General features: G+C 41.3%; 1 protein-coding gene across 2 annotated transcripts in view; it reads right to left on the reverse strand.

The window, feature by feature from the left end:
• Nucleotides 1-8,889: 8,889 nt before the first annotated feature.
• The window catches only part of ANO3 (anoctamin 3), a 94,514-nt gene continuing 80,085 nt past the window's right edge, over nucleotides 8,890-23,318 (reverse strand). For both annotated transcript variants that reach the window (XM_033928711.1, XM_033928710.1), the window contains 9 exons: nucleotides 22,949-23,060; nucleotides 20,758-20,815; nucleotides 19,474-19,571; nucleotides 17,646-17,788; nucleotides 16,048-16,200; nucleotides 15,077-15,224; nucleotides 14,021-14,101; nucleotides 11,354-11,459; nucleotides 8,890-10,874 (listed from right to left, as the gene is read on the reverse strand). In XM_033928711.1, coding sequence (XP_033784602.1) covers nucleotides 10,692-10,874; nucleotides 11,354-11,459; nucleotides 14,021-14,101; nucleotides 15,077-15,224; nucleotides 16,048-16,200; nucleotides 17,646-17,788; nucleotides 19,474-19,571; nucleotides 20,758-20,815; nucleotides 22,949-23,060 — 1,082 coding nt within the window. In that variant the 3' untranslated portion in view covers nucleotides 8,890-10,691. The remainder of the gene's footprint in view (nucleotides 10,875-11,353; nucleotides 11,460-14,020; nucleotides 14,102-15,076; nucleotides 15,225-16,047; nucleotides 16,201-17,645; nucleotides 17,789-19,473; nucleotides 19,572-20,757; nucleotides 20,816-22,948; nucleotides 23,061-23,318) is intronic.

Below are 23,318 nucleotides of genomic sequence, written 5' to 3' on the forward strand. Positions count from 1 at the left end.
AGGGCTCTTCAGCTTGGAAAAGAGACGGCTGAGGGGAGATAGGATTGAAATCTACAAAATTCTGAGTGGAGTAGAACGGGTACAAGTGGATCAATTTTTCACTCCATCAAAAATGACAAAGACTAGGGGACACAAATGAACAAGCTACAAACTATAAACCAGTGTATATTTCATACATTACTTTAGGTCATACATCCAGCGTTATATAAAAAAAAGGGGTACTATTTGGGGAAGAGAGCAGATGGGAAAAATTGTAGACTCAGCAGTGAAATGCAGCCACTGAACACTGGGCCTGATTCTGGAAACAGCACCTGCCGTGGTAGGCAAAGCAGGTGCCCTTCGCACGTCAGTTACCAGTAGGCATTGTGTTCCAAATCTCGTCTAATTTTCATAGGCCAACATTTTACAGGTCTGCATTTAAGGCATCTGACTCACACCTACGGAAGTAATAATAATAATAATTTTATTTTTATATACCGCAATATCACAAACAGTTCAGAGTGGTTTAAAGAGAAAGAGACTGTATAAAGACAGCAATATTACAAAAAAACTTTCAAAATTACGCTAACATGGTGAGGTTAATCAATTTTTCCTGGAAGTGTTTTAGAAATACTTCATGGTAGAAATTTGTCAGAGATAAGTTTTGACTGCCTTCCTAACAGTTTGGTAAGAAAGAACATTTGAGATAAAGTTGGTTAAACATTTATTCCATTTGCCTGCATAGAATGATAATGTTCTATCGAAGAATCTCTTGTAGATGCAGCCCTTCAAGGATGGGAAAGCGAACAAGGAGGCACTACGTGGACAACCTGTGCCTGGAAAGTTGAAATGATGAGATAGATAGATTGGGGATGAACCTGTTATGCTTAAAGTCACTTCCGGCATAAGTCACATCTATGCCACCCCTATGCCTACATAGGCATGCCTAGACACCTATGTAGGCGTGAGTCAGACGCCTACATCGTAGGCATCCTTTCTCACATTGCTTTTTTTTTTTTAAACATGTGGTCCTGATTGATCCATTAGATGGCGGTAGGATGCCTACAATGGGGATGCCGTTTCCAGAATCAGGCCCTTTGTGCATAACTTACCCATTAAGGTAGCTGCAATGCTGATCTCAGAATATTAAAAGTTGTATTGAAGTTGAATAATTTAGGTAGACATTTTGGATGGCATATGAGAGCACTAGAGAAACATTTACAAGCTCTTCTGCCAAACAGTTTGCGTTTGTAGATCATTTCAGTAGAGTTGAGGAAAAATCAGTCATCAGTCATCAGTCTGTTGCTCCAGAGCCCATCAGCAGATGCTTTTCCCCATTTCATTTCTTTCCTTCCTTATGGTCTTTATTAGAGTCTGTTCGTAGCAGGCATTGAAGTACATTAGTTCAGCTGTGTATTTGTGAATGTCTAGTCAAGGTGTTTTGGACATGAATATTTTATTTTAAATAGCTTTCTCTTTTCATACATTAGGCTACATTATGTTTTCATATTTAGATTTCATTATCATCATATTTTTTCAATAGATTCTCTGGGAATTAAATTTTTATTACATTTTTAATGGTCAATATTGCTGAGGAGCTGTGAATGGGAAACTTCAACAGACAGGCTTTCTGGTCCTGGAAACCTTGATAGAGCTTTCAGAAAAGGGCAGTTTAGAAGGTTCATTAAGCAGTTAGGGGGGTAATTCCTTAAAGTGGGTGTAAGTTATGCGTATAAATGATTGGAATGAGTGTCAATTCTAAATGACATACAAGGCTAAATTCTCATACTCTTTTATTTTTTTTTCAAGAAATCACACTGATAATTGTAGCTTGGAAAAGAGATGGCTGAGGGGGAGATATGATTGAAGTCTACAAAATCCCGAGTGGAGTAGAACAGGGTCAAGTGGATCGATTCTTCACTCCGTCAAAAATTACAAAGACTAGAGCAGTGTTTTTCAACCTTTTTTGGGCAAAGGCACACATGTTTCATGAAAAAAATCACGAGGCACACCACCATTAGAAAATGTTAAAAAATTTAACTCTGTGCCTATATTGACTATATATAAAGTAATTCTCTTGAATAGGAATCAAATAAACACAAAGAAAGTATTTTATAATTACTTTATTACGAAATAAAAATTATAAAAATTATAAAATACTTTATTCAGTGCGAAACCTGGGCCTGTTTGGCTGAACACAAAGCTGATATTCTGGCTGGAATCGAAGAAAGACACACACGTAGCTCTTCGTCAACAGCTCTCAGTCTCTCTCTGTATTTGGTTTTTATAGCATACAAAAATAGACAAATATACCCTCCATCCTTTTTATTAAACCACAATAGCAGTTTTTAGCGCAGGGAGCTGCGCTGAATGCCCAGCGCTGCTCTTGACGCTCATAGGCTCCCTGCGCTAAAAACCACTATTGCGGTTTAGTAAAAGGTGACCATATTGTAAAATATAGACAGCAGATATAAATTCAGAACTGTGCATAGTAAGTGAAGGGAAGTTTTCATCTCTGGGAATTTACCCAGTTAACTATTAAGTTATTTGGGCAAATTCCTTTGAAAACTGTGGTAATACTGCCTCCACTTTGCTAAATTTAAAATAAAATCATTTTTCCTACCTTGTCTGGTGATTTCTGGTTGCACTTTCTTCTTCTGACTGTGCATCCAATCTTTCTTCCCTTCTATCAGCCTGTATGCTTTCTCTCCTCCACACCTCATTCCCTCCCCCAACTTTTTCTTCCTCTCTCCCTGACCTTTCTTTCTGTTTTTCTGTTTCTCTTCTTTCCTTCTGTTTCCCTGCCTGCCCCCTTTCTTTCTTTCTCCCTGCCGTTCCCCAAGCCACTGCCACTGCCGCTGCCATCGGGGAACAGGACCCACCAATGGATAACAGGCCCCAAAGCCGACGCCGACGCATGCTCTCCCTGACGTCAATTCTGCAATACTTTTTATATACTTTAAACAGATCCATGTTCATAAAAGTAAATTGAACATGGCACTCTAGAACCTAGAGTTCAGATTCTCAAATTTCAGCTTTTGTAAATTCAAGAACTTTTTTGATATTAATACAGCACACAACCTGCAGATACTCATTGACACATGTTCCCCACGCAGTAGCGCATGAGTGGTTCGTAGATTCTTGATCAATATTCAAATAACTTTTCAGCCAACACCATGTTTTCAATCACATATCCTTAGGCACCAAGTTAATACACAAAAGGCAGGAGATCATGGCACTTAATGATAAATAAATTTTATTTCTTGAATAAAGAATTTTAAAGACTTTTATCAAGATGCAAAGATGATATGACTGTGAAGAGTTTTATAAACTAGCAATCGCTCTGCGGTGTAAGAAAGCTGTTACTTTTCATGCAGTCTTTTTTTTTTGACATGCACCATTAAGAGTTCCACTGGCGATGCCTTGCATATATACATTTACACAGTATCCAAATATGAAACGTATTCAGGTTGCTAGCAGACTTCATTAATTCAGCTTCCACAATTTACATTATATACTGTCTCTACAGGATTGCGATAGGTTGCCGTTTTATTTGGAAAGACAAGTATTGCACATATGAAAATAAATTTTAATAGCATTCATGGAATACATAGTTCCTGAGGACAGTGTGCCTTAAATCTTTTTAGAGAATTTGCATTTCACGTAACACGGCAGCCTGACTTCTTAACATGTGCAAAACGAGACATCAGGAAAGCTTTAACTCAACACAGTGCACACAGAGATGCAAAAAGCTGCCTTTCCCAGGGTTCTCTTGGGCTCTCCACATTGGTTCACTTTGGCATCATCTCTCCTTTTTTCTGCTAATACACGTCTTGCTTTGTTTCTGTAATTCCTGCCTACAAGACATACTGACAGGTAATATAATGATCCCTATTTCAAAATGTAGGCAATCAAACAAACTCTGAGTGTGGTGATAACATGTGCTCAGAGTTGTGTAATCTTGCCAAGGGCCGAAGCCCCTATAGAAAAAGACCCACCACCGCATCAGGACCCATAAAAATGCTTGAAGCTAAGTAAAAGTTTTGTCAAAAAAAAACAACCATTTTTTTAACAATTTAATTGAAGACTGTGAAATCACAATTTAAAAATATTTTCTATCCCTTTATTACATATCAAGTTTCAAGTTTATTAATTGGCTTGTTCAATCGCTTAATCGGATTTCTAAGCGATGTACAATAAAATATACATATAAGGAAACAAAAACATTACATACATTTAATTAATTATAACGTAAACAAAAGGTAAGAGGGGATGAAATACATTTTTTATAGTAAAGAAAGAACATACAGGGAAAATACAAAAGGAAATTGAAAAAAACAAAAAAAAAAGTAAAATAATTCACTAAAATAACACTTTATAATAAAATTTAATTAATTTGCAAATGCATCTTTAAACAAAAAGGTTTTTAATTCGCTTTTAAATTTCCCAAACACCTTCTCCTCCCGTAAAAACATGGGAAGCGCATTCCAGATCTGGGGGGCTGTACATATGCAATGACTGGGTGGTAGGTCTCGCTATAGGGGCTTCGGCCCTTGGCAAGATTACACAACTCTGAGCACATGTTATCACCTCAATTACAGTTTGTTTGATTGCATAAATTTTGAAATAGGGATCGTTATATTATCAACATATTTACTTTTGATCTCCACATTGAAAACAAAAATTATTTTCTTCCCAACATGATTTTGAATTGACTGGGTTTACAAGACCTACTGTACATGTCAGCATGTGCTTTTCATATTTGTTTTTTCAGTGTTGGACCATCAAACATGTACTTTGACGTGTTTTTGGCAGACAAATCAGTTTGCTCCTTTAATAAAAAGAGGAGCATGAGGTATTTTGGGCCTGAGGCTAAATTGCAAGGGCGGGGAACTCCCTTTGGGTGGTGGTGATGGTAGCTGCTTACCAACCAGATTCACCCCACCCTTCATCGCCTTATAAAGGGGGGCAGGAGCGGCAGAGCACTTTTGGGGTAAGATGGGCCCATAAACCAGTCTGTGGCCTCACTCCCATTCTTTGCAGTTGGTGATGCTGTGTTGAGAAAAACATTGACGTGCCACGATGCCACTGGCTCATCCCATTCTGTTGACTATGGCGTGGGACAAAAAGTTAGAGTTCCAACCCAGTGGTCCAGCTCTTTCTTCTGCCTATGGCAAAATGTATCTATCGCAAGGATATTTAGCCACTATCCAGATAAATCTAGTCATTCAAGGGGACAGCACAAATAACGAGGCTAACTTTTAAGTGGGTAAATATTACAAACTGGAGTGAAGGGTCTGGAAAATGGTGCAATGCTTGCAAATTTTAGTCAGTGAGGCTAAGAGAAAAGGCAACCCCTTGAGGAAGCACCTGGAAGCTAAGCTTTGCATACAGCGATAATTGGAATTTCTTTTCATTTTGCCCTTCATTAGAAATTGTACCAAGGAAAGGTGTTTATACTATTTATGAATTTTAAAGGTGTCCAACCTGCGGCCCCGTGAAGTATTTTGTGCAGCCCCGATCGAGGCCGATGCAGTGTTTTCCTCTGCTGCCCCCGGGTGTTTACCGTCTTGCCGGCTCCCTCCTCTGTCTGTTTGTGTGGCCCCAGAAACATTTTTTTCAGCCAATGCGGCCCAGGGAAGCCAAAAGGTTGGACACCCCTGGTGTATGTGCTTTTTAGACAAAAGGGCAATAATGATGCTTAGTCAAAGCTACGGTGTTGAGTTTGTTTCAACAAAGCTTAACTCACTAGACTCTTCATGAGCCTGAAAATGCTGGGGGGGGGGGGGGGGAGAGGAGAGGATATTCAGCCAATGGAGGGCAGCATTTTCTCAGCCAGCAAAACTATGCCCAGATATTCATTGAATATGTGGGTTATGAGTGGCTGGCCAGCACTTGACCAGATTAGTGCCATCTCTGCCCCACAGACAGCCCACAAAGGGCTTGGTTTCTGTTTGACTCTTTACAGGGGATTCAGGGAGTAATCAGAGTTATGTGGGTGGTGGCAATATTAAGTGATGGTACCCACATAGCTAACTAGGCATGACTAGCAGCCTTACCTTGCCCAGTTATGCAGGTCCCAGCACTAGGCATAGCTGACAGCCCTCCCTTCTGCCCCCTCTGCAACACCCACTTAACATCATCTGATCCTTTCTCCCCTCTCAAGCTCCAGCAGACCCTTCCTGCCTAATGACCAATCCTGGTAGTCTAGTAGTCCTCGGCGTACAAGCAAACCTTACTCACTCCTGCCTCTCACATTTCTGAAGCACATATGGCCACCAATCTCTACTACCGTGAGATTATGACTAGAGATTGTGGCAGCTATTTTCAGTTAGGGACTATGAGGGGGATTCACTCCTGCCTCGAGGTCCACTTGTCCACTAAGGCTGGTAAGTAGGTCTGAAGAGGTGACCTGCTGGAGCTCCTGAGGGTGGGATTGACTGGTGCTTGAGGGTTTGAGAGGGGTGATATGTGAAGTCCCTTATGTGGGCCCCGGCCAATATTCTGCTGGGACTTGTATCAGTATCTTTTATGGGTCCCAGCTGTATATCATCCAGGACCTGCATAAATCCCTGTGACTATCTTCAGACTGCTCAGGCTCAGATAGTCCTAATCTAATCTGGGATTTGTGGATCGCTCTATGCCTATAATGGATCAAGGCGATTTACAATATCAAGAATCCGTGCATACACAAGGAGCTAAAATAAAAACAATAAACTTTCCAGTATACAGATGAAGGATAAGGCCGACAATACCTTTAAGAGAGCACTAAACAGCTGCTAGTAGAGTTTAGCAAGAGGAAAAGAATGGCTGCTCCAGATCTTCACCGAAAGAGTCAAAGGAGTTGATTCTGGATCAGTCCTGGCTGCTTATCATATAGAAATGTTTTTAGCTTCCTTCACAAGTTTAGATGCAAGTTTCCTTTCTAGTATCTAAAGGACGATAGTCAATGTCAGTTCCCACACATGGCTCAGTATTGGATATCCAGGGCTAATTTCTGTTGTCACTGAATTAATATTGACCAATTTGTATGTTTATAAAATAGCACCTCAGTAAATGCCAACTCATCCTTTTAACCAGGTGCCACTGTATTAATACCTGTTATTTACCACAGATCCTATACAGGTCCTATATGCAAATGATTCGCATTAACAGCATTAGTGAATAGCTCATTAAATCTAGCCTCAGCCTATATGCTGGTAAACATACGCGTGATCAGCCTATATTTTGCAGAAATAACTCCATGTTTTTAGTTTTTGGCAGCCATCTTTAAGACATTTGTATTACATGGTTTTTTTATTTTTTGTTATTGCATGTTTTTTTTTTATTTCTACTGTTTTATTATACAGTAGATTAATTATTGTAAACTTCTGTAATGCTGGGTAAAGTGATTGAACAAGTGGTGGCTGTACTGGGGAGGGATTTGCATTTAGAAAAATACTTTGGGAAATGTGTGCTTAAGTTGACCCAGGAAGCTTGGGGTACAAGGGAGGAAATGCAAACTTATGCCCATAGCTTCCTTGGGGCAATTTTCAAAGCAGACTTAGCAGCGAACTCCTGCTTTTGAGCATCTGCTGAAGCCCATGTACAGAAAAGCATGCACATAGCTACTAAGAATATGTATGGCTAGAGAACTGCCCTACGGCCACCATCAGAGGCAAAAGCAAACGATTGAAAGGAATAATATATTTCATATTATAACTAAACAAAGACATCCTCTGGAAACAGAATAGGTCACCTGTAACCTAACCATGAAGAATTGATACATGTAAAATAGCAAATTATTCAATCCCTCTATACTCACTGGGGAAACATTGAGTGAAAAAAGTTGGGGAATAATTTGTAGTTCTTTGATATTTGTAACTCTTGGCCATTATGGCCCTTGTATGCCAGTTGTGTAGCCTTGAACCAGTCAAGACATTTTCATATCGAGGCAAAACATACAATGAAAGACCAGTGGTGACCTGTAATATGAATTACACAGCACACAAATCCAGTCTGTGCATAGTTATTAATATAGTCCGCCTTTTGGATAGCACTTTTATGTTTCAAGCAAGTAAACAGCAGTCCTGGTTAGGTTAGGTAATTACATTAGTGGAGCCAGGTTGACCTACGGTGCTTTTCGGAAAGAAATAAAGACTGTACTATTTAATAGATTCATTTCCTAAATAGAAGTTACACTAATTGCAATAATTCTACTTTGATTATCCTTAAGAAATATATTGTACTTTTGCTATTTGTATTTTGTACTTCACTGATTGTCCAACTCTCTTCGATGTAAACCATCGAGAAATCGTTTGATTGTGGCGGTATAGAAGAATAAAGTTATTATTATTGAAGGCAAGTGATTCTTTCTATTACAACAGTGTATCACACACTGTGGCTGCTGCAAGATTCCAGGTGTGCCGGGAGATGCCGGCACTGCTTTACAGGACGTGTCTCTCACAGCGAAAGGCACGTCCTATGGGCAATGAGCCGGTGCCAGTGCCTCTCCTCTCCCCACCAGCATAGTAATAGCAGGCTCTGCGCAGGTGCAGACATCAACATGATGACATCACACATGCGCATGGTGTCATCGTTGAAGTCTGCGTGTTTCTGGATGCCCTCCAGCTGCAGCACTAGGTTCAGTATGCCAAGGCTTCTGAAGTTTGCCAGACATCGAGTAAGCCTACCGCAGCTCAGACACCTATCTGGAGTCTTCCCTCCCCCACCTTGCGGGATCCGGTGCTTACTCACCCAGCGCTGCTGTAACTCTTCGGGCCTTGAGCAGCATGATTGATGTTAACACGGTGTCTTCTGCAACCCAGAAGCTCCTTCTCCGCTACTGCATCCTATCCTCGTATTGGCGGAAAGCAGTAGCAGAAAGAAAGCTTCCGGGTCGCCAAAGGCAGCATATTTACTTCAGTCATGCTACTAATGGCCTGAAGGCAGTGTGGGGTGAGCAAGCACCAGATCCCAGGGGAGGGTAAAAGTGATGCTGGACCGTGAGGATGGGGAGAAAAGGGAAGAAAAGATGCTAGACCTTCAAAGGAGGGGAGGGATGGAGTAGATAAAGATGCCAGACCATGAGAAGGGATATCCTGAAAACCTGACTGGCTCGGTGTGCCCTGAGGACTGGATTAAGAACTAATGATCAAAAGAACTGAAACGTTGCCTTAAGGAGGTTTCTTAAAAGTAAACTGCAATTTTAAGAAAGTATGTTTCAAAATGGAAATTAAGTATATATCTTATTAAAAATCTTAGAATCTGTATTTTTTGTTGTTGTTATATTAGTCAAATATATTAAGTGCAATAACCATTCAAGCTGATTAACACATCTGCTGTATTCTTTTCCTGCTTATTCCATTCTAGGAGTATTTTGTATAAAGCGAGAGTGCTTATTAGGGAGGCGGGGGAGGGGGGGGGTGCCCACTTGCTTTTCTATTTAGTTTTTGTGAAGCCATTTACCCCTTGGGCAGCAGGCCACCTTTGCCCACTTCAGGCAGAGAATAACCTGGAAAAGAGTGAACAACAGTGGAAGTGTGCTATTGCCAGTAGAGGTCAGTGGTGAGCAATTCAATTACTCTCAGGATCACCGCTGCAGCTGGACATTAGGGTAATGAAATGTATGTCCTGCTAATGTTTGATGAGTGATAAAGATGAAATAAGTTCTTGAAAAAAAAACCAAAAAAACATGCTTCTTCAAGAGGGATATTTTCAACTTATTTTTCAGCCTGTACCCAAAAGAAATAAATTCCATTCTGCCCGCATAAAACCAGCAGCAGCTTATAAAGTGCACCGCTGTATCAGAAGCTACTGTGATGGTCAAAAATTTACTTTCAAATTAAAAAAAATAATAACCATAATGCCCACCCGGTAATACACAGCCCTAGTGTAAGCTCTCTACGTCATTTGGAGAGAGACACATCACTGTTAAACTTTACTGAAACATGACGGACTCTACAGTATATCCAGTACGTGTTTCGAGATATAAGCTGATGCCTGAATAAATTTTTTTTTTTTTTTGCTTAAAAATGCAGTGCAATAACACGTTTGAACTTAAAATTTGAATCTTATGCAGACAGATCAAAAACGCAAAATAATTTCAGTCACTACTGCATGCTACACTAAAAACGAAATCATCTTTAACTGTTTGCGTACAGCACTATATTTTAAAGCCACCTTAATTAGTATGAAATGAAATTTAATTTAATCAGAATAATAAGCGTTTTTCCTTTGCATTTCAATTCTTTTGGTCTGAAAGGTATAGACAAATGGAATGTGATGTGTGATGCTTGGAACTGCATAGATAGCACATTGGCTCCCGATGGAGACAGATTGTTAGACATCCCTGCAGGCAGCACAGGGTTGATGTTACCGCACATGTATAGCAAATATGGAAGCTGATCGCCATCAGGTTCAGTGATGGACGGAAAGGCCACGGTGACGTCCATTCACGCGTTCATTCAGTTGACCAAGAGAAAAGCTTCAGCATACAGGACTAGCGTGGAAGGCTCATCCTTCTGTTAGTGCCGTGAACGTCTCGGTGCTCTGCGGCTGCCTTCATCTGGCGGGGCGTGACGTTTTGATGGAGCAGCCATTCCAATTCTGTAGCAGGTCGGGGATGAGCAAGGGCGTTCTTTTGAAACCCTAGAAGAATTTACATTCCCCTTCACAACGAAGGGGGCGATTTCGAGAAAGTTGCTCCGACCAGTTTTCTCCTCGTATCCCAACTAAGGCCATTCGTGGTGATACTGCTTCCCGGTCTTTTTCCGCTCTTTTTGCAAGTGCTCCAGTTCTGCTTCATACATCATCTCCTGCACCAGGTACTTTTCTCTTCTCATCCTGTCACATAAGTCTTTGGGCATGTCTGGGATCAGGTAGGCAATAAATGATTTTATCCCAAAAACAAGGTGCTGAAAATCAGAGAGAGAAAATGCGCTCGGTCATTTATAACCCGCTTTTAACAATAAAACACTCACGATAGTGAAAGACATCAGCATACTGTGCATTATGCAAAACCACATCAGCAATTCATCGGCCAGCGCTAACATCTTCACTCTAAAACTCAGTGCCTATATTTTATACTGCAAAACAAATGTCTTTTCAGTAATTTCCCTGCTGTTGTATATACAGAGCTATTTGATTCCGTTCCCGAGGGCCTAAGCAAGAGAACATGCTAGTTCCAGAGCCCACCCACCTCAGGTATTTAACCTGCAGAACGCAATTTTGGTAATGGGACATAAGGTGTTGCTTTTGTTCTGAAGCTGCATATTTCTTTTGTGCAAATACATTTTTCCTAGGAGCCCATGTATTTTTTTTTGTTGTTTGTTTGAAACATATTTATTAAGAAGCAGACAAACAAATCCAATGCATTGGAGCCCATGTATTTTACCTCAAATACTATAATGAAAGCCAGTCTTGCAGCTAGAACATGCCAAAACTGCAGGGTGAACTCATAAGGTTTTGAAGACCACGGAGGTGCTCTGTAGTCTCTATACCTGTAACGAAATGAGAAGTGAAAAGGCCGGGAGAACCCACCGAATACACAGATTAGACTCTGGAAAGGAAGCTACAAATGGATTGATTCCTAATCTAGGGGTATTTATTTAGTTAAGCATGTGAAGGGCAAATAGGACAAAACGCCTGTATTTACACTCCACACACTTGCAAAAAAGGAGAGGATGCGAGCACTTTTGTGGGTTAAATGTTCATTTAGGCATCCTGCTAGCCCAGGGATCCTCGAGGGCTGTAATCCAGTCGGGTTTTCATGATTTCCCCAATGAATATGCATTGAAAGCAGTGCATGCACATAGATCTCATGCATATTCATTGGAGAAATCCTGAAAACCTGACTGGATTGCGGCCTCAAGGAGGGACTTTGACACCCCTGAAGTAGTTCTATGCAATTTTGCAATTAATGCAGTTTTGAAGTTAATAATATGTATATGTACATTTTAATGCATTGTTTTTCATTGAAAAATTAATGAAGTTTAAAAAAAAAAAAAAAGTTCCCTTTAGTACAGGGGTGTCAAAGTCCCTCCTCAAGGGCTGCAATCCAGTCGGGTTTTCAGGATTTCCCCAATGAATATGCATGAGACCTATTAGCATACAATGAAAGCAGTGCATGCAAATAGATCTCATGCATATTCATTGGGGAAATCCTGAAAACCCGACTGGATTGTGGCCCTCAAGGAGGGTCTTTGGCACCCCTGTGCTAGCCAGTAGTATAACGAGGGTCAGAAGCACCCGAGGCGGTGGCACCCTCTTCTCCACCCCGTTCCTTCCCTGTCCCCTCCTGCCACGCATCATGCATCCCTTCCCTTCTCCTGTATCTCCTTAACATTCCTGGTGCGAGCAGCAACCCCAGGGTCAGCTCTTCCTCTGATGTCACTTCCTAGGCACAGGACCAGGAAGTGAGGTGTAAGTTGTTTATTGTATGCTGTTATTAATCTGCTATGTTCTGTTTTAATTATGTATGTGTCGTCATTATCAACTGTAAATTTATTAGGAGGGACTGAAGTACAAACATGCATACAAATAAATATAAACTCAAGCGGACTGAGCATAATGCCTGAATGTTTCCTTTAAGGAGGAAAAATGCGGGAAGCAACACTGTACCGTTGCTTTGTAGGAGAGCTCTGTCAATAGTAGAAGCCCCCTACACACTTCTGTCATGAGCTAAGGAAAAGAAACCCTTACAGATCTAATCTAATGCTTAGATTTGTAAACCACGTCATCTTCTAATTTAGAAGCTCGACTCGGTTGAAGGAAAAAAGTTGAAGGAGTGGAAGAGAAAATCCAAATTAACTAATACTTAATACGTCTTCCACAATACGAAGTTATTTAAGAATGTAGAAAGTTGAATTTAATGAGTTTCAGAAAGTAAAAAAAGTATTTTTAATGATTTTCTGAAGATTTGAGGGGACAAAAGAATGTGTTCTAATTAACGAAATAGAAAAGTGCTTATCTGAATAGTGTCCCATTCAGGTTCAGCTTTCTAATTGCTGTGCTCATTTCAGTAATGCAGCCTGAAGAAACGGTTGTTCAGACCGTGAAACGATGGCCGCCATCGGCTGCATTGAGCACAGACTGAAACAAGCTGTTGGTCAAATGAAATATGGCTGAAGAACGGATGTCTGTGTTGTGTTTGTGGGGAGGATGCTGGGTAGGTTAAGAACATAAGAATTGCCGCTGCTGGGTCAGACCAGGGCTCCATCATGCCCAGCCGTCCGCTCACGCGGCAGCCCTCTGGTCAAAGACCAGCACCCTAACCGAGACTAGCCCAACCAGCGCACGTTCTTGTCCAGCAGGAACTTGACTAACTTTGTCTTGAATCCCTGGAGGGTGTTTTTCCCTATGACAGACTCCGGAAGAGCGTTCCAGTTTTCCACCACTCTCTGGGTGAAGAAGAACTTCCTTACGAATGTACGGAATCTATCCCCTTTCAATTTTAAAGAGCGCCCTCTTGTTCTCTCTGTCTTGGAGAGGTTGAACAACCTGTCCTTATCTACTAAGTCTATTCCCTTCAGTACCTTGAATGTTTCGATCATGTCCCCTCTTTTCAAGGGAGAAGAGGCCCAGTTTCTCTAATCTTTCGCTATACGGCAGCTCCTCCAGCCCCTTAACCATCTTAGTCGCTCTTCTCAGGATCCTTTCAAGTAGATGATCGCTGTTGATTGTTTTATGGTTTTATCGTATTTTTGTATGGTTTGATGTTTCTAATAGTATTTATTATGTCTGTTCATTTGTTCTTCGCTTTGTAAAGGTGAATAATAAATAAACACAATAGAATAACGGCTGTGACAGTGGCCTGTCGGTTTTTAACGCGACTTTTAGAGAATCTAGGCTTTCCCTAAATAATATGCATGAGAAAGGAGTTCAATTGACAGTTAATGGACATGCAAATCTATCTCATGAATATTCATTGGGAACATCCTGTTTGTGGTCCTGGAAGACTGAATTTGGAGAAATATTCAGAAATACAAAGCAAAACTTGGCTTTCTAGAAACAACGTAATGGTTGTCTAAGAGTCAAAGAAAATAAATGTTGAAATACGTACCTGCAATAACCTGAGTAACCCATACCAAGCTCACTCAAGTCAAACACAGACAAGCTGCTGTTTACATAACCTTGTAAACATCTACAGAACACATAAAGAGAACAAAATATAACTTACAAACAGCTTCCTAATTTTCTGACCTGCTATGCAAAATAAGCTTTTCTATTTCCCTCCCATAGCTACAAAAGGTTAGATTTCTTATATATTTCAGTAAGAAGGTGTGTTTCTTTCTGGTGTGTATGGGTGTGGGTGTGTGTAAGAGGGTGTGTTCCTTTCTGGGGTGAGTGTGTGTAAGAGGGTGTGCTTTTTTCTGGGGGGGGGGTGTAAGAGGGTGTGTTTCTGGTGTGTGGGTGTGTTTCTCTCTGATATGTGCACGATGGTGTATTTCTTCCTGGTGTGTGTGTGTAAGGGTGTGTTTCTTTCTGGTGTTGGTGTACTGTATGTGTATGTGTATGTGTGTGGCTGTGTGTGTATAAGAGGGTGTGTTTCTTTCTGGTGTGTGTGTGTGTGTGTTTCTTTCTGGTGTGTGTGTGTGTGTGAGAGAGAGAGAGGATGCGTTTCTTTGTTTCTTTCTGGTGAGTGTGGGTGTGTGTGTGCATGTAAGAGAGTGTAATTATGATCTGACATGCCTAGTGTAATACCTTCATCTTCCTCTAAAGTGGGCTATCACCTGAGCTTGGGGATATGAAAATAGCTCATGTATTTCTTCATTCAGAATGGCCTGAAATATGTCATATTTCATGTCATTTTGCCAAAACTGTGCTTTTCAGCCTCCACGCAGAGTTTCCACTCTAGCTTTGAATAGAAATGTTTGAAAATCCATCACCTTGCCAAATAACTATTGCCACTGTTTCCTTTCTGGTCTCAACTTAGATGAATTAAGCCCAGAATGAAAAAATACAGAACTTCCCCTCTCCCTGTCAGAGGGTATTAATGCTACCCAATAGGATGAAAGAAGTATCGTTGGTGACATGTGAAAACGTGCACAGAGGTTACTAGTGATATACAGGCACGTAAATATAAGGACGTGTAGAAGGTGCGAAATGCAAAGATTACTTTTCCTGTCGGTATCCTTCATCTATGCAAGGTCCATATTTGAATGCGTAGACAAAGCGTGGGATGTAGTCGGAAGTAATAGCGATGACAAAAGCATTGGTGATGACAGCCAGCACGCCAATTCCTTCTAGTATTCCATACCAAATCCCTAGCGAGGCAAAAGGAAAGGACTGAGAATAAGAAATCGATCATTTCCTGTTGTCTTACAGTCATCGCATTGCTTTCACTTGAAAGTCTTCTTCAGTGTATACTCTTAAGTCTTGAACTGCTCCCGAGTACAGGAGGAGGGCAGTGGCATATTAAGGCTGAGCGGTGCCCGGGATGGTGGCGCTCCTCCCCTGCCCCCCCTGCCATGTGCACACCCCCTTCCCTTTCCCTGTATCCGGAAGTGACATCAGCGGGAGAGCTGACACGGTCGCGAGGAACTCATTGAAGTTGTTGCTCATGGCGATGAACAACTCGAAGTATGGGGAAGGGAAGGGCGTGGCGAGGGGCATAGAGGAGGAGGGATGCTGGTGCCCCCACCAACATGGCTCCTGGGGTGGACTGCCCCCTTCCTAAACCACTGCCCATTGTACACCCAGATTGTGAAGTAAAAAAGACTCTCCTTTCTCAGCCCCCAATGACGGTTCCTTTAATAGGAATTCCATTGTGTTTGGGGATAATTTCGGAGAGGCACACAGGTGGATGGCTTAGCTTTGTGAATCAGGTGCAATATTCAGCCTGCTTCTGTATGTCTCATCAGCCTTCTTATAAAATTACCCTCAAAATAGGGAAATGATTGCTTTTTAAGGGAATATCTTAGTGAATAGTGCTATCCGGTTCAATGAATGATCACGTGTGTGGAAATCTTCAAGGCAGTAAAGTGAAAATGCATCCTAACTGGCCATGTGCCACGAAAGAAAGAATCTCTCTCTTTTTTTTTTTTTTATAACTACTTGTGGAACTGCCAATGCCAAGTTATTACTCACCAATATCCGTAGCTCTTGCAGGCATGGGTCTTCTCCATTGTGTGACAAACTTGTAAGCATCCAGCCTTATTTCAATGATATTGTTTAGCAATGCGAGAAGGGGGGCCAGTGGAAAGGCTGCCACAAAGATGGTGGTAAAACCAAACTGTATAACTGGGGGGGAAAAAAATAATTAATTAGCCTTCGCCTTAAAGACTACCTCCTTTGGAGAAAAGCTGGAGACTGTTTCTTTCGTCTGCAAGAGAATACTGAAATCAGCTGCCCCCTCCTCCCCCACCCTAATCAGCATCTGCACTCCTTCCTAATATCCGTACCTTCCAAATCAACACTAAACCCTCCAATCATATCCATAACCACATAATCAGCATCAAGACCCTCCTCCTCCTCAGCACCCTAGGTCCCCCTGACATCCCACCCGATCAGAATCCATACCCCCAAACAACTTCACCCATACCTGGTAGTCTAGTGGGTCCCTAGACAGCAGTGATCCTCAGTCACGCAGCCTGCTGCATCTCCCAAAATGTCACCCCTAGCAAAGTTTCATCGTAGTCTCACAGTAGTCTCATGGAGATGGAACCAGCAAGGGCAAGAGTAACTGGGGATTGTTCCTGCTTAGGGATCCACTGGATCCCCAGGTATGGGCCTGTAGGATCTAGATGTGGTGGAGGAGGTGATCAAGGGTGGGATGAGGAGGTGATCAAGGGTGCTGGAATGTGATTGGGAGGGTTGTGGATGGTGATTGGGGGGCATAGAGTTGTGATTGAGAAAATAGAGTCATAATTGTGGGGGGGGGGAGGTAGGGATGTGATCAGGGAAGTGCAGGTGCTGATTGGGGAGATAGGGAGGTGACTAGAGATGCTGATTGGGGGTGGGGGAACAATACCATGGCCCCTTTATGATGTGGCCTGGGGCTATTTTTTTTGTTAACTGCTTTGGCCTACTACTTAGTAAAAGTGGTTTGTCAACATTTCTTGATAGAACAAAGATATTAGGTCACTCCAGTCATGTTATAGAACTTACATAGTAATGAACTACCTTATGTGCATTTGCATGTTTTACATCTCATTACTTTATAGTCTGTGGTGTTTTAGTTATCATTGCATTACAATAATTTAAGTCACAATAGTGCCCTCTAACATTTGTTAAAGGGCAAATAACTTGATTTAATGTTTCCCTTAGTTGGCTTAATATCAACAGTCCTGAGGCAATGAGTTCTGGAATTAAAAGTACCTAAAATAAAGATTCCACAATTTGCTCTTGAATGCCTACATATCCAGCCATTTATGCAAATGTAGAATAGAAACCTATATGTCTACCAAAGATCGAAAGATCCAAGTGAAGAGGGTGATCTGCAATCAGATGGCTGGACATGTTGAAAACAACCTTGGGGATGATGCTGGAGGACCTTACCGGACTAACACAAAACCGATCTCTTTTTAGATCTGTAATTCTTCAAGTCACTAGGATTCAAACATGAGTCAATGACACCCAACTAACTAGGTATATTTACGAAACCATATTTACACCCATATTTTTTGTTGTATTACATATTCTCTGTCCATATGTGTGATAAAAAGCTGTATGGGAAACATCCTTACCCATTTCCAAATACTCGTCCATCAATCCATGTGCATTCATAGGCTGCAAGTTCCAATCCTTTTCCCACTGAGGTAATGAAACCTTGTTTTCTACAGTCTGGTCTCTCTTAATCTTCTGCCTTGACCACCAATTCTGAAGTAGCCTAAATTGAACAGAAAACATTAATCCTTCAAGTTTATATGACCCATAGCCTAATGAGTTGTTAAAATGCAGAATTTCAAAAGTCAATGAATGGGTCCACTTATCCTAAGCATTTCTTCACTTCATGGAGTTTGAACTGGCTTTGTATGAATATCTTTTACTTTTTAGTGCTCTCCATGGTTTTCATTGGAGTTCTCAGTCTGGAATAGACATTACTGAACTAAGTCTAAATACGATGCACTTAGATGAAGGCAAGTGTGTTACCTACTGGGCAAAAAAACCCTCTTCACTAATTCACCAAGACTTGGGCTAGTGAAGGCCAATATCTTGTGGAAGTCTATTATGAATGGTGTTTGCTAAACCTTCTGTAGTCTTTGAATGAGAAATATAAGCAACTTCTGATACAAATTCTCAGTTCTCATGACAGAACATACCAACACCATTACATTGAAGATATACCAAGAGACGCGACGTCAAGATGTAAACATAAGATATGGATGATTTCTCACAATTTTGCATGTTTGCCTATATTTATGAATTACAAGGAATCTTAATCTAGATATAATGTTATGGGCAGTGTCACTTAGACACCATGATGTCAATCTAGGAAGAGAGACCTTGAAGGTGAACTAAGGATTCAAGATGTAGTAGGTGACCCAGTAATTATTAAACCTTAGGATGACCTACAATCATAAAGGCTTTGACGACATTCCTGCATTTAGAGTGTGATATTTTAGTCACTGATCATTTGTAGAAGCTCTGGATGTATAGAAGCTATTAACTTCTACATAAGCATACGTGCAATTAGTGAGTCATTAAGAAAGAATCTCCCCTTGCTAGCTTGACAGAATAAAGCATGAATAGAGAAAAAGGCTTTTGCAAAATTATTTGAGTGTTGGAGGAGGTCAGAGCATTTACATAGAAACATAGAAGATGACGGCAGAAAAGGGCTCCAGCCCATCAAGTCTGCCCACTCTGCTTACCCACCCCCTGTCTATGCCCTAATGACCCAATTTCCTTATCTTGACCCTCGTAGGGATCCCACATGGGTATCCCATTTATTCTTAAAGTCTGGCACGCTGTCTGCCTCGATCACCTGCACTGGAAGCTTGTTCCAATGATCAACCACTCTCTCTGTGAAGAAATACTTTCTGGTGTCGCCATGAAATTTTCCGCCCCTGAGTTTGAGCGGGTGCCCTCTTGTGGCCGAGGGTCCCTTGAGAAAGAAAATATCATCTTCCACTTCGACACGTCCCGTGAGGTACTTAAATGTTTCGATCATGTCTCCCCTCTTTAGCGCCTCAGGCCGTGGTAGAAAACTCTACCATAGCTTAGGCTCCTATGTCCTTTATGGAAATTTTTGTTTTGCTCGATGTGTTTTTAACTTGTCATTGTAATTTGATTCCGGAACAATATCGTCATTAGTATGCACGCTCCTGGAAAGACTGAGACCTGTTCCACTCTGCTCTGTTCATGAAGTGCATGCATTCTTTCAGAAGGGTGAACACTAATTATAACACAGGAAAAAATAATCGTAAATACTATGTATTCCTGTCACGACGTGAAACAACATGGGAAATGTTGATATTCTCTTTGTCATTTGAAATGAATGCATATCCCTAAAGGTCATTGTTATGTATAAACTTATTTCATAGGGTAGAACAGGTTTCAATGTGTTAAACTTACGGATAGCCAAGTTCCATAAAGTTATTCCACATCTGCTTTAAAACCATTATAACACCCATTTGCAAGCAGAGATCAATCAGACAGCCGCTAGGATGACACTGCAGGAGTAAAAGTACATGAAGAAAAGCTATTGTTCCTTAACAAAATATTTCAGTTCTTCAGAAGATGTTTGGGTCATTGTCTATCAAGCTACACCAAAGAGCTTCATGAGTTGGAGAGGAGCTGTTGACCAACAAAATCTTTTCCAGCATTATAGAGGTGATACGCACCACCTAAGAAGGCGAGAGGCAGAACCTTTTTTTATAAGTGGACACAGATATATTCAGAACGGCATACCAAAGGTTCCCATGAGAAACTGCTAATGAATCAGGCCCAGATTGTTCCCGATATGGCATATTTCCTAGAACCATCTATGGGGGATTATTTCATTGTAACATAGTAGAGAATGACACGGGAACTCATTTTTTCCTGTCCCTGCCCCATTCCTGCAAGCTCCGTCCTCATCTGCACAAGCCTCAAAACACTTTAACATCATATGTAGCAACATTCTAGAGGTCAGATTGTGATGTCATCATGCCTCATTCCACCAATGCCTAAGCTCCGTCCTCATCTGCACAAGCCTCAAACCCTTTAAAATCATAAGTAGCAACATTCTAGAGCTCAGATTGTGATGTCATAATGCCTCATTCCACCAATGCCTAAGCTCCGTCCTTATCTGCACAAGCCTCGAACCCTTTCAAATCATAAGTGTTTGAGGCTTGTACAGTTAAGGCAGAGCTTAGATGAATGGGGCAGGAGAGTGCAGAAAGGAGGGGGAATATAAGGGGGTCAAGGGGTAGTTTGCAGTAGCGCTGCCTAAGTGTCACTAGACATCCTAACTTTGAGGTAGATCATATTTATGCAAGGGTTTTCTTGGTCTAAATGCCTGCGCCTAAATTAGATGCACAGCGGCCCCTAAGTCAAAAAATTGTGCCTAACTAAAAAAAAGCCCATGATCCTCTCCTAACTTTAGTACATCTGGGCCCCAGTTTTCTAAGCTATAAGTTAAATGCGCCTATGCCTTTTATGTTATGCATATTCATTATGGATATTCTGGAAATATGATTGGCCCGCGTGTTAGCAGGATTAGTTTAGGAAGCCTTGTGCCATGGTGTTCTCCATGCAGCAAACCAACTACAGACTGTGCTGGGCCTGGAGAGGGGGGGGGGGGGAGATGATTTTGTTTTCTACATACAACCAATCAGCGATCAAACATGGATGAAATATAAAGTTCAAAGAGTTTACCTCTTCCAGTCTCCATCTCTCAAAGAGTCTGTTATATTTCCCTGGACGCCCTGCAAACCTGTAAATGATAAACAGTTCTTTAATTCTGAACCTGCTTTGGTGCTGTATAAGTAATGCATGAGTTAGAATTGCTAATGTCGTCGTCTTTCCCTCTTCAGTAACACATTAGATCTGTATTAATGCATTCAGTGGTTACTAAAGATTGTCACGGTCGTGACAAGCTATGAATAATTCCAAAAGCAAAGAGGTCGTCATTCTGCATGTTTACCTTCTTTGTTATGGATTATGAAACCTCAGCGCTGATTTAAATTCAGGTTTTAGACATCTTTAAGCTTTCTGTCTTCTATCATATGCACAGCTTTGGCTGATAAGACACATCAAGCGTCTGAAGCAGAACAATCTTCAGCCTGATTTTCAATAGCCGGTTTTTAACCTTTGATCTATGGGAGCAGTTTTCCAACTGCCTGCGTTGGCGCACACATCTTGTGTAGTTTTTACAAGCAGGGCTTTGCACTAATTCTCCCACTTCCACCTTGAAACCTGCTGAAGGTGCAGAATTCAAAGAGTCTTCACACCCCAATGTTTCTACTGTTAGAATTTTGCTGAAAAAGTGCACTCAAAGATGTGAAGGTGTCCTATCTGTGCACATCTGATATCTTGACCTATACACATCCCCAGGAGCATCTCTTCTCAATTGAAGTAAAAATGCATGCATTTGTCAAATAACTCGTGCATTTTCTGTTGCATTAAGGATGGGAAATTTTCAGTTTGCTAATTTATGTGAGTAAAATGTTTTCTGTCCATGGAAATCTATTTGGGATGTAGTTATCAACATGGGCTACCATTAAGACATGTTATTTTACCAGTACCTGGTGCTATTTCAGCACAGGTCTCATTTTATGTAATGAGATCTACTTAGTAATTACTGGAATTAACAGTAAAATAACCCATCTTAATAGCAACCCACGTTGATAATCTCCCCACTTTCAGCATTACTCACTTCCCAGGGTTAAATGGGACAGGCTTTGCACAAAGAACAAAACTGTGTTTTTCAGTCGTATAAATCCAGGTGAGAGCACGTAGAAAAGTACAAGTAGTATCAGTCACAGAACATGAGGTATCATGACATCCAAACGTGCTCTGGTTATTACTAGCTGCTGAATGAGTTTGTAGAGCTATAAGTCAATTATGATGACTTTGCAGAAGAAAAGTTTTAGAAACCATCAGGTGCAGAAATGTTTCGCTGTTAGTTGGATATTTATCTATTGCCCACTGAAAAGTTTATTGTTATTCCATAGACCTATAGTATTAGCATGTGTTAACTGCATGAATTATTTGTTTAACTGAATATATTATCATAGAACTCCTCTCGTATGAGAAAAGACTAAAAAGGTTAGGGCTCTTCAGCTTAGAAAATTGACAGTTGAGGGGAGATAGGATTGAAGTCTACAAAATCCTGAGTGGAGCAGAACGGGTAGAAGTGGATCGATTTTTTTTTACTAGGGGACAGTCGATGAAGTTACAGGGAAATAGTTTTAAAACTAAATATCTTTCACTCAGAGAATAATTAAGCTCTGGATCTTGTTGCCGGAGGATGTGGTAAGAGCGGTTAATGTAGCTGGTTTTTAAAAAAAAGGATTGGATAAGTTCCTGGAGGAAAAGTCCAAAGACTGCTATTGAGACAGACAAGGGGGAAGCCACTGCTTGCCCTGGATCTGTAGTATGGAATGTTGCTACTCTTTGAAGTTCTAGAATCTTGCTACTCTTTGGGGTTCTGGAATGTTGCTACTCTTTGGGTTTTTGCCAGTACTTGTGACCTGGATTGGCCTCTGTGAAGACGGGACACCGGGCCAGATGGACCATTGGTGTAACCCAGTAAGGGTATTACGCCCGACAAGCTGCAGCTGCATCTGGACGGCCTGGAACATGTGCAGATGTGTGTGACATCATTCGCACATGCTCAGATGCCCTCCAGATGTGGCCGGAGCTCGTCAGGCCTTTCCAAAACCCAGGCAAGCTGCTGGGTTTTGGAAAGTAAAGAGGACGTGTCCTGGTTATCAAATGGACGTGCATCGCTCATGCACCACATTCACAGCCACATACTTCTGAAATGCCTCGTGTCATGTTATTCTGCCGTCGGTGGAAGCGGTGGATCAGCATTTGCGCTTAGACACGTGTAAAGAAAACCTACCTGCCAAGGAAAAAGGCGATGTAGAAGATAGAACTGTTCAAGTTGACAAACTGGAATAAGAACATTTTCAAGGCAAAGCTGTTTTCCCATTCCGAATCCGTTCTAGGATGCTCTGAAAGACGAGCGTGAGAGTTCACAAAAGGAGTTTTGTTTCTGGTTTGCAACAGAAGCAGAGGATGAATAAGCCCTGGCATACAATATCAAATGCTTTGTCTCAGTCTCTAATGTGACAGTCATCCTGGGCAGGTGCAGTTCTAGAGAGTCATCCCAAGGCAAACGGAATAAGACCGTCAGTCCAGCAGAGAGTAGCTCTCTTCATGGGCTGGATGTCTTTAAAGTGGCATTTAGACATCCACATTGCACAGATGTC

This window comes from Geotrypetes seraphini, chromosome 19, assembly GCF_902459505.1.
Source record: "Geotrypetes seraphini chromosome 19, aGeoSer1.1, whole genome shotgun sequence".
NCBI classification, from domain to species: Eukaryota; Metazoa; Chordata; class Amphibia; order Gymnophiona; family Dermophiidae; genus Geotrypetes; species Geotrypetes seraphini.